At 40.5% G+C, this 15,478-nt stretch overlaps 2 protein-coding genes across 5 annotated transcripts in view; one reads left to right on the top strand and one right to left on the bottom strand.

Annotated features, from left to right (window-relative positions):
* ACADL (acyl-CoA dehydrogenase long chain) overlaps window positions 1–3,649 on the bottom strand; it is a 35,898-nt gene extending 32,249 nt beyond the window's left edge. The window contains exons 1-2 of one of the 2 annotated variants that reach the window (XM_074298811.1): window positions 3,498–3,649; window positions 1,576–1,731 (exon numbers count right to left, since the gene is read on the bottom strand). In XM_074298811.1, coding sequence (XP_074154912.1) covers window positions 1,576–1,731; window positions 3,498–3,583 — 242 coding nt within the window. In that variant the 5' untranslated portion in view covers window positions 3,584–3,649. The remainder of the gene's footprint in view (window positions 1–1,575; window positions 1,732–3,497) is intronic. The other variant, XM_074298812.1, reaches the window with a different exon arrangement.
* LOC141560526 (uncharacterized) lies at window positions 3,301–13,752 on the top strand. Of its 3 annotated transcripts, none has more exons than XM_074298814.1 (3): window positions 3,301–4,148; window positions 11,707–11,815; window positions 12,556–13,497. In XM_074298814.1, the coding sequence occupies exons 1-3, from the start codon at window positions 3,913–3,915 to the stop codon at window positions 12,745–12,747; spliced, it is 537 nt and encodes a 178-aa protein (XP_074154915.1). In that variant the 5' UTR covers window positions 3,301–3,912; the 3' UTR covers window positions 12,748–13,497. The 3 variants fall into 3 exon arrangements, with proteins under 3 accessions (XP_074154915.1, XP_074154914.1, XP_074154917.1); XM_074298813.1 differs by having other exon boundaries at window positions 3,771–4,148; window positions 12,495–13,752; XM_074298816.1 differs by lacking the exon at window positions 11,707–11,815 and having other exon boundaries at window positions 3,771–4,148; window positions 12,556–12,774.
* Window positions 13,753–15,478: the final 1,726 nt, after the last annotated feature.

Here is a 15,478-nt window from a genome sequence, read left to right as displayed (position 1 = left end):
AATGATGAAATGAGTGGTTTCAGAGTAAACTGGAAAGACTTATATAAACTGGTAAAGTGCATGCTATCAGGAATTTACTAAGAGAAAGTTTTAAAATTGAATGATAGTCTAGAACATGCCAGCTGCTAATGTTCCTCCATTTTAGTGACTCACTAGGAACACCATCATAAAGTCATGAGTCAAGAAAGAGATAAGTCATCTGATGTCAATGCTATATAGAGCATATGAGTTATGGAGAAGAAACTCTCTATTAATGTAGGTCACCACCAGCTCTGTAACCTATAGTCCTTAAGAATTGTCTTTTGATCTCCATCCAGTATATGCTAGAGGATGGATTTGAACTCAGGTCTTCCTAACTTTGAAAACCATCTCTCTATCCTCTACTCCATGCTGTTTTCAAGTAATGGTAAGAAACAGAACGTAAGAATGAACAAAATCAGGAAAGTGCAGCAAAAAAGAACACTGACTTGGAAGGTGGTTAAACAATATGGGATAGAATCTTGATTCTGACTCAGGATCTATATGGCCTTGGACAAGTCTTTTAACTTGGGTTTCTCATTAATTTGCAAAATGGAGATTTTGTTGTACATATACCACATAGGTTTCAATGAGAAAACTTTTAAAATCCCAGGGAAAAATAAGCTATTTTTTTTCTGAGTTTGAGAGGTAAATTTTCATTTCTGATCATGATATGTTCTATATAAAAATGGCATCTCATTTTTAAATTGTTGTTAGTCTGCTTGTTTTTTCCCTCTCATACCTTTTCCTCTTTTTGTCTGATTTTTCTTGTGCAGCATAACAAATATGGAAATGTTTAGAAGTTGCACATCTTTAACTTATATGGGATTGCTTGCTGTCGTGGGGAGGGGGAGAAAGGGAGAAAAATTTGGAACACAAGGTTTTACAAAGGTAAATGAATAAAATACTATTAAAATTAAAATGGCATCATTCCACTTAAGTAAATAATGATAGAAGTAATCATAATAGCTAGTATTTATATCATATTGGATATGCAAAGCACTTTAAAAATATCATCTCATTTAATCCTCATAACAACCTTGGGAGGTAGGTATTACCATTTTATAGATGGGAAAACTGAAGCAGGCAGAGTGTAAGTGACTGGCATAGGATCAGTCATACATCAAATTAGTGTCTAAAGCCAGATGTGTACTCAGATCTTTTTGACTCAATGCCAGAACTCCAGTCCCTTTACCCCTGGTTGCCACTAGATAAAAAGACATATCTGGTTTTGTGTTTTATAATAAAAAAAATTTTTTTGTCATAATGATATGAATATATGTGAATGCAGAAATGATGGAGAAAGAGAACAAATAATTGTGATTTTGACTCTAAGAGGAAAAACCCAGCAAACTCATAAAAGTACCCTGTATCAAACTGAATACTTTTAGTTGTTCATTAAGAACTAATAGCCAGTCAATGTTCCAAAATTACTACATAGAAATCAGAAACGAAATATACAAAGCAGACAAGGAAAGGAACTTCCCTCTGTAAGATACTGTCATGAGGCTACATCTAAATTCATAATATTCAAAATGGAAACAAAAATTATCTTACTCTGTGTGATGTGGAATCACCTCTTCTTGAAAGAACTTCCGGACACTTTCCCTGAAGATATCATGTTCTGAAGAGAAGATTCTTCTAATGCCAACATCAGTGAGGCTTTTGGCAGAACAACTTTCCAGACGACCTTTCCCTCCTGCATGTGAGGACCTAAAAAAAATTTTTTAAACCCCTTAGCAAATTTTCTTTAAATAGTCTATCACTTTCCTCCCACCAGGCTACTGTCATCCATGCCTTTGTTAAACAATGAAAAGTTTTTACTTTTCAGGAGAGCTATTTCAGAATCAGAAAGAAAATGTATTGGATATCTGTCATGGGTTATAGGACAATAATAATAATTAAATGATGATGATGATGATAATTTGCATTTATATTGTGACTGACAGCTTGCAAATTATTTTACATATACTATCTCATTTGATCTCCAAAATATCAGGAAATAGGCGAGTCTGTTATCTATATTATACAGATAGGAAAGTGAAGACAACAGAGATTAAACTTCACTTTTGCCTAACTCCTTTCCCCCCCAGTCTGCAACTCTCCTTTTCCCCTTAGGAGGCAGGTACTATTGTGATTTTGACCTTGAGGGGAAAAAACCACCACTCACAAAAATACTTTGTATCAAACTGAATACTTTAGCTTCTTTAAGAACCAATAGCCAAAGTTCTGAAATTACTATGTAGCAATCAGAAACAAAATACACAAAGTAGCAAGAAAAGGATCTTCTTCAATCAATTCCCCTTTTTCCAGCTTCTAGAAAAGGGAACTACTTTTATAAAGTCATAGTCCAACAATTATTTTTCCCCCCACAAAGATGTCTTATTCTAAATGTCTTATCAATCTATCTCTTCATTTCTGCATGTAATCTAGACTTAATTACTATGTTAGACTGGCCTAGTTGTTAGCTTTTCAGTAATCATACTAATTAATTTCCTTTTCACAATAGCTCCTTTCTATAGTCCATTCCTCCAGGGAGTTATAGGGTAAAGAATACAAGGGGTTCTCAAAGTGGGCTCTAGGAGTTTTCTAAAATAGGAAATATTGGTGGCAATAACCATCATAAACAAAAGTTTTGCATGGGGGAGTGTTCTTTATAATTTTTAAAAAGTAAAGTAAGACTAAAAAGTTTGAGGATATTTTGCGGTTTAGCACTATAAAAGCCACTGATAAAAGTCACCCTTCTCTTGGGGAATCTCCTGGAGAGGTTCCTAGAGGTCCCAGGCCTAGGGTGAATCTGTCATGTTCTAGAAAAGGGGCCAGATCAGCCGTCCCGGAGCAGGGAGTCGTCAACATGTATTTAGAACCTACTGCTGCCGGGCGACTCGGAAGAGCTGTTGATTTAAAATGAGCAAAACTCGGCTCCACTCTAAGGATGCTCAGTCTAGTGGGGGGAACCGGCTCTCCACTGGGGAGACAATCTTCTGCGAGCTTTAAGCCTAGAGAGAACCCCGGCGCCCTTCCTCCCCGCCGCCCCGCCCGCGGAGATGGCCTTTGCCCCTGGAGAGCGGTGGAGGGGGAGGGGGGGGTCGGTGCTGTCCTGTTGCAGCCAAAAGGCCAAATTTAGCCTCGGCGGTTGCAGAGGCTCCAAGTCGGGGCTTCCGGCTAGGGGAAAAGGGGCCAAAGTTCACGGTCAAGACCTCGATCGCTCCAGTGAGGGAGAAAGTAGGCCAAAGTTCAGGGTCATGACCCCGGTTCCTGCAGTGCGGGGTCCCTCCCCCCGCTCTCGCGCAGTCCCGTGGCTGGGGAGGATCAGAACTTTTCCCATTCTCTCTTGGGGGTTATCCACGCCCCGGCGCGGAAAGGGACTAAGTAAGGCAGCACCCGTTTCCCGCTAACGAAGAGATTCCACAAACTTTTTAAAAGCCCCCTCCCATCTCCTCCGCTCCCCCGCCCTCCGCCGGGCCTGAAACACTCGCCTAGTACTCGGGACGATGGGCAGCCGAGGCCGGTTGGTCAGGCGGCTCCAACTCCGGAGGGACCTGCAGAACAGCCGGGAGGCCATGGCAGGCAGCGGGCGCGCCGAGCTCTAAGGCAGAGGCCGCCGGGTCCTTGACTTTGGCCCTTATCAAGGGGGCGCCGGGGCAGGGTGCGAAGCGAGGCGCCCCCTAGCGCCCAACGCGGATGTCAGTCGTTAGAAAAGCCCAACGCCGGGCTTCTGGGGCTCTCCAAAAACGGGGTATCATCCACCAGTCCCTCCAAAAACATTAAGTGGGTGCCCGGGCTGGCCAGGGGACCCCGAAGCCGGCCAGCCGGTATTCATTAAACACCTGCCAGGTACCACAGCGCAGTCCCTGCTTCCCAAGAAACTCCCTCCCCGGGGGCGAGGACGGCATGTTCAAATACCGGCAGGGCTCTGCAGGGAGGGAGCCAGCCTCCAGGGCTGAGTCTGGAGCAAAGGCAGGGATTCGCTGCGAATCCCCGGGTCAGCCCGTAGAAATGAGCGGAAAGTTAGCCAGCGTTTCTGCATCGAGGCCGAGGGGGATGACGTGGGAAGACTGGAAAAGTTGCAAGAAGCTGCCAAAAGATGAACATCTCCGAGGAGTTATAATTGGTCTTGGAGGCAAGAGGTAAGCGATAGCATTTATCGTGTAGAGGGATGAAGTGGTCAGACCTGTCCTTCAGGACAATCATTTTGGCAGGTGAGGGGATGAGGGGATGATGGGATGGAGCGAAGAGACTTGTGGCCGGAGGGCGACTGGAAGACTCGATGGGATAGAATCTCAGTGAGGAGGGTGTGTAGATGTGCAGTGGTGATTGCGGAAATGGGAACTGTGGAGAGTTCTCATGAAGTTAAAGGAACTGACAAGAAGCAGGCAGATAGAAAAGAGAAGGTATGAGAAAACCCAGAGAGGAAGGAGCCTTCAGAAGAGGGTGACGGACAAGGCCGTAGACCAGGGGTTCTCAAACTACTGCCTGCGGGCCAGATGCGGCCTGCTGGATTATGGCAAATGGGCTGAGGGCTGAGACAGAGTGTGAGCTTTTGTTTTTACTATAGTCCGGCCTCCCACAGTCTGAGGGACAGTGAACTGGTCCCCTATTTAAAAAATTTGAGGGCCACTCCACTGTAAAGAATAACGCTCCTTACTAAGTGTAAGATATTAAAGCTACCAAGATAAATAGAAAAAAGAGGATTTAGAGAGTTCGAGACGGATATACAAAATAATTTTGAAGAAAGCAGAGAAGGAGGGCAGATGTGACAATGTTAGGGAGTGGAATTGGGATTTGGTAATGATTGAGAGTCTAGGGTCTTTATCTGTGGCTTGCAGAGTTTAAGGTAGATATCCTCTGCCCCTGGGGCTCCTCTGATTGAAATTCAGAGCACTGAGCTTTCTCTAAACTTCCATTTGAGTAGGATGGCCAGGATTCCCATCAGACTGCGCCTTTTGGGTTTCTCTCTCATGCCCTAGATCCGGGTTTTCCTTCTTTTCCTTTTCCTTTTTATTTTTCTTTTGTGTGTGTGTGTTGCCTTCTACCATTAGATTACAAACTTCTTGAAGGCAAAGTCTTTTTCCTTTTTGTATTTCCATTGCTTAACACAGTGTCTGGCACAAAGCTAATAGATGTTTATTGACTGAGCAAGTAATTCTGGAGCTTCTAGCTTTAGATCTGTGCTCTCATAACTTTGAGAATACATACAGGTGGGGGGCAGCTAGGTGGCGCAGTGGATAGAGCACTAGCCTTGAATTCAGGAGGACCTGAATTCAAATCTGGTCTCAGACACTTAACACTTCCTAGCTGTGTGACCCTGGGCAGGCCATTTAACTCCAGCCTCAAGAAAAAAAAAAGAAAGAAAAAGAAAAAGAAATGAGAATACTTAGAGGTGGAATGGAAAAGGATAATCAGATATTTGGACTTTATTTAACTTTGTCCTTTACCACCTATGAAGATTCTATGATTTGAGCTAAAATAACCCTCTAAACAATTTCAGCATTTAACAGGTTAGCTTCATTCCCTACTTATGATTCAGGGTAAGATAGATCTAGTGGTCCTCAAACTTTTTAAATAGGGGGCCAGTTCACTGTCCCTTAGACTGTTGGAGGGCCGGACTATAGTAAAAACAAAACCTCACACTCTGTCTCCGCCCCTCAGCCCATTTGCCTCAGCCCATCCGCTGCATCTGGCCATAGTTTGAGAACCCCTGAATTCTAGAGGGTAGTTAGTTAATTAAATTCAACATAAACTTAAAACTCGATTAAATGCAACATAAAATGTATAGAGATGTTTTTGATATTAGTGGAAAAATCCACAAAAACTTAATGAAGTTTAGGTAAAATGGAGATGTCAAGCTGTGACTGTTTGAATTGCTTAGATTAGTGTTTCTAAACTGCAGGAATCGAGTTCTTTCCTTAAACAGGGATTAAAACAAATTCCTCGTTTTGATTTTTTTTTTTTTTTTTTTTTTTGGCTAGTCTCCAGCCAATTTAATTGGCTAAATTAAAATTAGCAGGAAGGAAAGAAAATACAGAAACATCAAAAGACATTTAAAGAAGTCCCCCCCCCCCCCCCCACCACACACACACACACACACACACATAATTCTTTTGTTTGTTTAGGGCAATTGGGATTAAGTGACTTGCCTAGGGTCACCACAGGGAGGAGTGTTAAATGTCTGAAGTCAGTGTTGACTTCAGGGCTGGTGCTCTATCCATTGCACCAATTAGTTGCCCCCAGTTTATTATCCTTAATAACAATATTAGCTAGCATTTACATAGCACTTTACAAATATCTCATTTTATCTTTATAATACCCCTTGAAGATAGGTCTTATTGTTCTTCCTATTTTATAGATGAAGAAACTGAGGTAGACAGAGATTGAGGCTGGATTAGAACTCAAATTTTCCCAACTCAAGGCTGAACACTCTTTACTATGCTATTTACCTGTTATATTTGGGATAAGAGGTGAATAGCAAAATATCAAAGAAAGACTGCAATTGACATGTTTGGATAGGTATGAATTCCACTTGAAGAAATGTTTAGTATATGTAGAACACCTCGTTTACATAAAAAATCCAACCCTCTTATAGAGGCTCACACTGTATCCTTAGGTAATTCATATAGAATTTCTAAAGTCTAAACAATAGGATATCTTGGAAAGGAATATACCAGTGAAAGAGGAATTTGCCACAGAAAAAACCCTCAGAATAACTCTGAATAGGTAATTCTAATTCAGGTAGTTAAGAGTTGGATTTGAAATTTATAATGATTTTCAAGCTTAATTTCATAGATACTGGCATCTTTAATGGATTTAGAAAAGTTGTTAAAACAAGTTGATCAAGCTTAAGATTTGAGAAATTGAAAATTTAGATTTCTGTTAAGTTTGATAAATTAATTGGGAACAATTTTTATCAATGACATATTTATTTGCATTCAGAATGGTAATTGTTGGAGAATGGTGTCATTACATCTTCATAGCTGTGAGATTAAAAATGATAACTACTCTATATATTGATATATGAATAAAATCAGCACAGAATGCCAACACTGAAAGATGCATACATGGAATTTTTTTTTCCATATGGGTGATTTGGAGATGCATTCAAATCATCTAATATTCTTAGACTGATGGTGATCTATTTAATTTTGTGTTTTATTTTTGCCTTTATTTTTTTAAACTTATTTTTAAAAAGTATTTATTTATTTTTAACATTTTAACAACATTTTGGGGATTTTCTCCCTTCAACTCTTTCCCCTCCCATTGATATGAAGCCATTCCCTTCATAATTCTTTATAGCACAATAGTACTTTATTACAATCATGTACAGCGATTTTCTCAGCAGTTCTTTCATTGATGGTCATCCCCTCAATTTCTAATTCTTTGTCAACCCAAAAAGAGATGCACTAAATATTTTTGTACAGATAGTTTTTCCCCCCTTTTTTTCTTTGATCTTTTTGAGATACAGACCTAGTATTGATGTTGCTAAATCAAAAGGTTTGCATAGTTTTATAGCCCTTTGGGCATAGTTCAGAATTGTTCTTCAGAATGGTTTGTTATGCCACAGTTTCCTTGAGTCGTTCTACCTCAGTTTCTCTGCACTAGTTTCCCTCATTGTCCTGACTGAGTTTCCATGAATTGTTCTATCTCAGTTTCCTTAACTGTTCAGCCTCAGTCCCTTAAGTGGTAAAACCCCTCTGGTTCATTAAGGCTGAGGACCATTTGCTCTAAGGTTATAAACTGTCAATGGGAGAGGAGGAGCAGATCAGATTTTCTGGCTCCTAGCTCCTTCTACCCCCAAGAATTTATGACACTGCCCCCCTAAAATATTCCAAAAGATAAGACTATCTCGGATACTTCACTGACATCTTTACTTCTGTTATTCAAACATTCTGACTCTGGCTTTTAGTAAAAATTTCCAGCTTCCCCCCATCCTTTCAAGGCTTCTAATTTTCCCGCTCTTTTTCCTTTCCTTTGTCTGAAAAGTTATAAAAGTGTTTATCATTCCCCCATTCATGACTGGATACTTTGAGACGAGAGTCCTGTCCAGTCAATTAAGCTCTCCAATTAATAAAATATATAAAAAACTCTCTAATCTCTATCTTGGCTCAGTTTCTCCCGAATTACAGGTTGAACCAATTTACAACTTCACCATCAATTTGCAACTATTCACCCATGTATGCTTATTGCTCCATATTCACTCCAGCATTTTTTTCAATTCTGATAGATAAAAGGGGGTACCTAGGTTGTTTTAATTTACATTTCTCTAATCATTAGCAATCTGAACATTTTTATATGGTTAGAAGTAGCTTTGATTATTTTATTTTATTTCATAAGATTTGTTTTGTTAGTACTTTAAAATTTTTATTTTATTTTTTAAAATAATAGCTTTTTATTTTCAAAATATATGCAAAATAAATTCACCCTTGCAAAACTTTATTTTCCAAATTTTTTTCTCCCTCATGCCACCCCACCACTTTCCTAGATGGCAAGAAATCCAATATATATTAAACATGCACAATTTTTCTATACATGTTACACAAGAAAAATCAGATCAAAAAGGAAAGAAAAATGAGAATTAAAACAAAAAGCAAACAAATAACAACAAAAACCATGTTGTGGTCTACATTCAGTCTCCACAATACTCTTTCTGGATGCAGATAACTCTCTCTATCACAAATCTATTGGAATTGGCCTGAATCACCTCATTATTGAAAAGGAAGCAGGCTATTTTAAATATCCCACACCCTGTTTCTAAGAAATAGGTATAGTAGAATTCTGTAGAATCTGGATCCCAAATTTCGGGATTATTGCTAAACCCCTCTATGATTCTATTCAAGGTCCCGATAATTTTTCTCTTGAATGGGGCCTGATCAGGCCAATGCTTTTAAAACCCTAAAGGCTAAACTGACCTCTGCCCCTGCTCTTGCCCTGCCTGATTTACAGAAACCTTCCACTCTGTATGTAGATGAGAGGCATGGGTAGGTTTTGGGAGTCCTTACTCAGTGTCTGGGACCTGATCCCAGGCCTGTGGCTTATTTCTCAAAGATGCTGGACTCAATTTCCCTAGAATGGCCTTCCTGTCTCAGAGAGGTACCTGCCACAGCCTTTTTGATAGAGGAAGTCTCTAAACTGACCTTGGGGCAGCCATTACAGGTTTTAACCCCCCACAGGGTCCAAAGCATTCTAGAAGCCAAAGGGCATCAGTAGCTGTCAAGCGGGAGACTTACTAAATGCCAGACTCTCCTGTTAGATACACCTGACCTGACTCTTCGAACCTGCCACACCTTAAATCCTGCCATCCTCCTCCCTGATGTCTCTCAATCTGGAGAGATTGTCCATAATTTCGAGGAAGTTATAGATTCTGTGTACTCTAGCAGATCTGACTTGAAGGAAACCCCCCTTGAGAACCCGGATGGGGAATGGTTCACAGATGGGTCTAGCTTTCTCAAGAATGGGGAAAGAAAGGCAGGTTATGTAGTGGTATCTCTAAAGAGATAACACCTGGAAGCCAAGCCATTTCCCCCTGGCACCTCTGCACAGAAATCTGAACTCATAGCATTAACCAGGGCTTTAGAACTGGGGAAGGGGATGAGAGTCAATATTTACACTGATTCCAAATATGCTTTTCATGTTTTGCATGCTCATGTAGCTATTTGGAAAGAAAGGGGCTTGTTGACAGCAAGAAACTCTCCCATTAAACATGCGGGGGAAATTCTATGCCTATTGCAAGCTGTCTATGAACCCAAAGGGGTCTCGGTTATATTTTGCAGAGGGCATCAGAAGAGAGAGTCACTTCAGGCTAAGGGAAATAAGCTGGCAGATGCAGCTGCTAAAAACGGCTGCTTTTCACCACTGGTGACACCTGTGGCTGAGTCTTTTACTCCTTCCTATAGCACACAGGAGAAAGCTCTTGCAGAAGAAAGGGGGTACACCCTTTCTCCCTCTGGTAGTTTCAAAAGCCCTCAGACCACCTTTAGTCCCAGAGGCAAATCACTGGAAATTGATCTCTGGTCTACACCAGGCCACACATCTGGGGAGGAATACCCTCCAATCCTTGGTAGGATGCATTTTCACTGGCCATAAGCTGGGAAAAAACAATCAGGCAGGTCTGCCAGGCCTGCCCAATTTGTGCCCAGGTGAATCCTGAGGAAGCTGTTAAGCCCCCACCTCTCCTGAAGCCAATTCAGAGGAGAGGCACTTACCCTGGTGAGGATTAGCAATTAGATTTCACGCATATGCCCTCCTGTAGAGGTTTCAAGTTGCTTCTGGTGTTTGTCAACATATTTACTAACTGGGTAGAAGCTTTTCCCTGCAGGACTGAGAAGGCCCATGAGGTATCTAATGCCTGTTGAACAAGATCATACCTGGATTCGGTTTGCCTAACTCTTTACAGAGCAATAATGGGCCGGCCTTTATTTCTCAGGTGACTCAAATTGTAGCCAAATCACATATCATCTCCACTCCTCCTGGCATCCTCAGGCCTCGGAGAAGGTGGAGAAAATGAACCACACCCTCTAGCGAGTACTCACAAAATTATGCCTGGAGACTTGGGAGGACTGGATAAGCAACCTCCCATTAGGACTCCTTAGTGTTAGAATCACTCCTCTAGAGGCCATTAAGCTAAGTCCATTTGAGCTCTTGTATAGAAGGCCTTTTCTAACGACTGATATTCTTGTTGACACAGAACATTTGCTACACAGCTTGGTGCAGTTCAGAAGGCCCATAGGTGCTCTTGCTCAAGTTAACTCCCCTGTAAATCCCGGGGATATGGTGTATTAAAAAAGCTGGAAGCCCCTGGTGACTGATCCCCTATGTGTAAAATGGAAAGATTTATACAAGGTCATTCTAACCACTCCAACTGCAGTTAAACTGGAAGGGTTCCCCACTGGATTCGTATTTCTAGGATTAAAAATGCTGCTTCTGTTTCAGATATCCCAGTGTATTCCTATGAACCCATAGAGGACCTGAAGTTTCTCTTTTGCAAGACTCCTGGAAAAAAACATTGGAGAAAGAAGCCTCCCACGCTAATCTCCTTTCTTCCTCATTATGAGGCCTACTCCTGATACTTTCTCTCCAGCTTTCCTGGTCTTACTCTGTGGGCCCTTGGCAATGGGGTGACAACTTCCTGGTCAGACTAGGGAACTCTTCCGGGACTGGGGGTGTCCAGGATTGCTGGGTGAGCCATCACTACCCTCAAGGTAACCCACAGACGCGGCCTAATGCATTCTTTGCAAAGGTTCCATTTCCACAGGCCACCAGCTCCTCAGTAGATGCCACCCCTTTTGTACTGGCCAAACCCCAGGAGAATTACTCTGACCCAAATGTTCCCTGCTTTCTGGCTGGGAAGGATCTCATATATACCCATCACCACACCACAGAGACAGTGGTTGTCACCGTGGCCCCTAATGGCTATGTTCAAATCCCTGATGTGGGGATATTGATCTGTACCATCAATACTGTGGGTGCCAGGGAGTGTGACTCCTCTCAAGCCTGTTGAAATTTCACCTCTGCAACTTGCACAAGTTGCATAGGAGGGACACAGGCCAGGTGCACTTATGATTATGCACCCTCCCAAAAGTTGACTGTGGGGAACCCATTTCCAGGATTATCCTGGCAAGCTCACCCACAGTGTTTCTACAGCACCTTCTTTGAAACTTCATAATCTCCTCAAAACTAACATTCCATTGATAGGATGTTATGCGATCACAATCATCCTTGGGGACAAGCGACCAGGAGACTACTACAAAATATAACTTTAGGGACCATCTGTGCACCAAAGGGGTATGCTTTCTTTTGCAAAGTAAGTCCTCCATTCCACCTTAATGTTTCTAAGGGGCCTGTTAGGAGAAAGGTCCCTGATTGGGACCCTCCCCACCTGTGATTCTTTCCACTCATTGCTTAACACCTTTTAAACACTATGGGTCCTGCATCCTAGGTTAGTTAAGCACCCTTTTCACTGTATATAATGCCAACACCTCTGATCCCACCCTTTCAAGGAGACCAAGGAGGGGGTTTTAGGAAAATGTTCTATGGTACTTACAGAAGGGCACTTCAATGCTAGTGCGCTGGGTGGGGTACTTAGAACATGAAAATGTTCTCTCCAACCTAACGGCCATTATTAACCAGCTGGCAAATGAGACCGCACATTCTCCCTGAGAGATTCAAGAATCCCTGGACTCCCTTGCCAACATGGTTCTAGATAATAGTTTGGCCTTAGATTATCTCCTAGCTTCTAGTGGGGGTGTCTGTGCTTTGGTCAATACCTCTTGCTGTATATTAATAATTCCAGGGAAGTTGAGTTTAGCACTGAAACGATTTTAGAAAAAGCTGGCTAGATGAAGGACATTCAAAAGAAAATCCTTACTCCTCCCAAATCTTCCTCTTGGGTGGGACTTCTGGTTATGGTTTCTCTTAACCCCTATACTCACTCCACTTCTAATAATTATCCTTTTACTCATATTTGGTCCTTGCGTTTTCAGACTGCTTGTGAGATTTGTTTCTTCTACGCTTTGAGCTTCAAACTTTCAACTGTTTCTTCAGCCTGGAGACTCTGGGACAACTGGTGGGGACACACACCCTTTGGACGCCGCTGCGGCTGTCTTCAGATCCCGTGTTTCTCCTCCTGGCATGAACCCCCAAATGAACTGGGGATGTCTCTACGACCTTTGCCAGCTCAAAGAAGCTACAGAAGAAGAGATCGTTGCCCTTTTCCCCCAAATGCATTTGGGGTGATTGCTTGAGGGGGGAATGAAACAGGAAGCCAGAAAGAAAATTAAGAGTCAATCACCTTGAACTTTGCCTTCCTGTCCCACAGATCCTATTTTATTCCAGAAATCGACCCCCATTGATGATAACTACTACTAATTAGACTTTCTATAGAGTTGAACTGAAACCTATTCAATTCCAAAATTCTCTGTTGTTTCAATAGCCCCAAGCTCTGGAATCTGAACATAAAACTAAATACCCTGGATGAACCTCTTCACAAAAATCTCCTAATCTCTTTGGGGACTTTTGTCTGCTAAGAGACTTGCTGTTTTAGTAATATTCAGAAATAAACTTTCCTATTCTTTGCCTTAGAGTGAATTCAGGAGACTCAACCAATTGCCTGGATTGACAACAAAAAGAGCCACCTCCATCTGAATTGGATCATCACCTAATCTTGTTGTTGCTGTGTATGTTGTTTTCTTGGTTCTACTTACTTCACTTAGCATCAGTTCATGCAAGTTTCTCCAGGCTTTTCTGAAATCATCTTGCTGAAATCATCTGAAATCATTGTTTCTTATAGAACAGTAATGTTCCATAATATTCACATACTACATGTTAATGCTTTTTGTGTCACTTTAAAAAATATTTTCAATAAGTTCTCTTGATATTTGTAATGACACTTATAATATGATGCATATGTCATATTAGGAGGTTGAATCTTTAATCTGAATGTTGTGATTGATTTTTATGAAATAAAGCAATTTTGTAGTTAAAACATTTATCTGGGAAATAAGCGCTTTTGGTTAAGGATTGTCTATTTCAACATAGATATTCCTATTTATTAACCAACAATATAATAATAATAGCTAGCATTTATATACTGCTTTAAGGTTTTTCAAAGCATTTTACATACCTTATCTCATTTGATTTGGTTTTGGGAAATAGCACAGAAGATATTGAAAAGCTGGAAGTCCAATTAGAGAGCTTAGTTGAAAGCTGTAAAGTTCTTAAGAACTAGGAATATTCAGAATATAATCAAAATGTGAAATATGCTGAATTTAAATGATAAGTTTGGTGATTGAGGCCTAGGAATCTGTACCATATTGGTGTAATCTATTCAAATAACTTTCATCTACCTTTTAGAGAAGTAGTGATGATTTTTGTCAATATAGCTCTTTAGTATAGCTCTAAGCAATTGTCTTCAGGCCACTTTCAGGCAGGAATGTAAGGGACCCCAGTTGGTAGAGTACTGAGAAGGCACTAAGTATATGAAACTATTAGATATACTTATAACAAGCTATTATAAACTGATTTTGTTAAATAAATAAATAAACTGATTTTGTTGAATCAAGAGTTAGATATCTGAAATTCCCTTTTTTTCTCACCTGTCTTGGAATACCTGCTTTCCTATATTGTTAAATCACTGTTCAGCTGTTTGACTCTTTATGACTGCATTTGGGGTTTTCTTTGCAAAGATACTTAAGTAGTTTGCCAGTTTCTTCTCCAGCTCATTCAGCAGATAAAGAAACTGAGGCAGACAAAATTAAGCAGCTTGCCCAGACTCACACAGCTAGTAAGCATCTGAAGCTAGCTTTAAACTCACAAAAATGAATCTTTCTGATCTGTCTCTCTATCCACTGTGCCATCTGAGGCTCCCTTAAAAAATAACCACAACAAACATTTGTATAACTGTATTAGAACTGAAGAGGATTAGGGACAGAGCCAAGATAGCAGAGAGTAGATAGGTTTTTATCTGAACTCTTGGCATCCCTCAGATCAACACCAAATCAAGTCTGTGAACTGGTTTTGGAAATTACATCTCATGAAGAGGCAAAAAAGACATGTTACAAGTGAGAGAAAAAAGGGAGGGGGATGAGCATTGTGTGAATCTTAATCTTATCAGATTTGGCTCAAAGAGAGAATATTATACATATTTAATGTCACAAAGAAACTTGTCTCACCCTATAGGGAAGTAGCTGGAGAAAGGGGAAAGGAAATGGGAAAGCTAATAGAAGGGTAAATGTATAAGAAAGGAGAGGAGCTATGAAAGGGGAGGGCTGTTTGAGGTAGGGTCAAAACAGAAATAAAACTATAGACCAATTCCCCTAATGAATATTGATGTAAAAACCTCAAATAAAATATTAGCAAAGAGATTAGAGCAAGTTAATCCTCAGGTTAATACACCATGACCAAATAAAATTTATACTAGGAATGTAGGGCTGATTCAATATTAGGAAAACTATTAGCACAATTGACTATATCAATAACACATACTGCAGCTTCTGGGAGCCATAAATGAAAACTGAGTATCCAGTAGATGCTAAAAGTGAATGAGCAGTTCTAAAAAGGGCTCAGTAAGTCCTTTTTACCAGAGGTACTAGTCTTCCTTGAACACCCCATACTTTTATTGTACCATCTTTATCACAGACATCTTCACTAATTTTACTAGCCTTTTGACTACTTTTTAAAAAGTTGAAGGATCGGAAACTCAAATATGGTTGAACACTGAATTTTTCCCCCCACACATTGCACAGCCTACTCTACCTTACTGAAATAATCTACTCTATTAGAGAGATAGAGAAATAGAGGTGAAAGAATTGAGAAAATGAGAGATCAGAGACAGATTGTTTTCATTTCTAAATACTCCTTAGGATATTTAGGGATATTTACTGGCATGGGGCTCAAAAGAAACTAAAAAAAAAATTGTTGATTGATATTTTAATAATTTCCCAGACTAAGGAGAAAATTTGGATCCAGA

The sequence above is a fragment of the Sminthopsis crassicaudata genome, chromosome 3 (genome assembly GCF_048593235.1).
Source record: "Sminthopsis crassicaudata isolate SCR6 chromosome 3, ASM4859323v1, whole genome shotgun sequence".
In the NCBI taxonomy this organism is placed as follows: domain Eukaryota; kingdom Metazoa; phylum Chordata; class Mammalia; order Dasyuromorphia; family Dasyuridae; genus Sminthopsis; species Sminthopsis crassicaudata.
Note: the sequence above shows the minus strand (reverse complement) of the source record. Positions and strands in the feature narration are given on the sequence as shown.

Bases quoted from the DNA above. Each gene is read 5' to 3' on its own strand.
- LOC141560526 (XM_074298813.1), top strand. From the start codon at position 3,913: ATGTTCAAATACCGGCAGGGCTCTGCAGGGAGGGAGCCAGCCTCCAGG. The intron at 4,149-11,706 runs GTAAGCGATAGC...TTCCATTGATAG, and splicing joins ATTGGTCTTGGAGGCAAGAG to GATGTTATGCGATCACAATC. The intron at 11,816-12,494 runs GTAAGTCCTCCA...TTGCGTTTTCAG, and splicing joins GGTATGCTTTCTTTTGCAAA to ACTGCTTGTGAGATTTGTTT.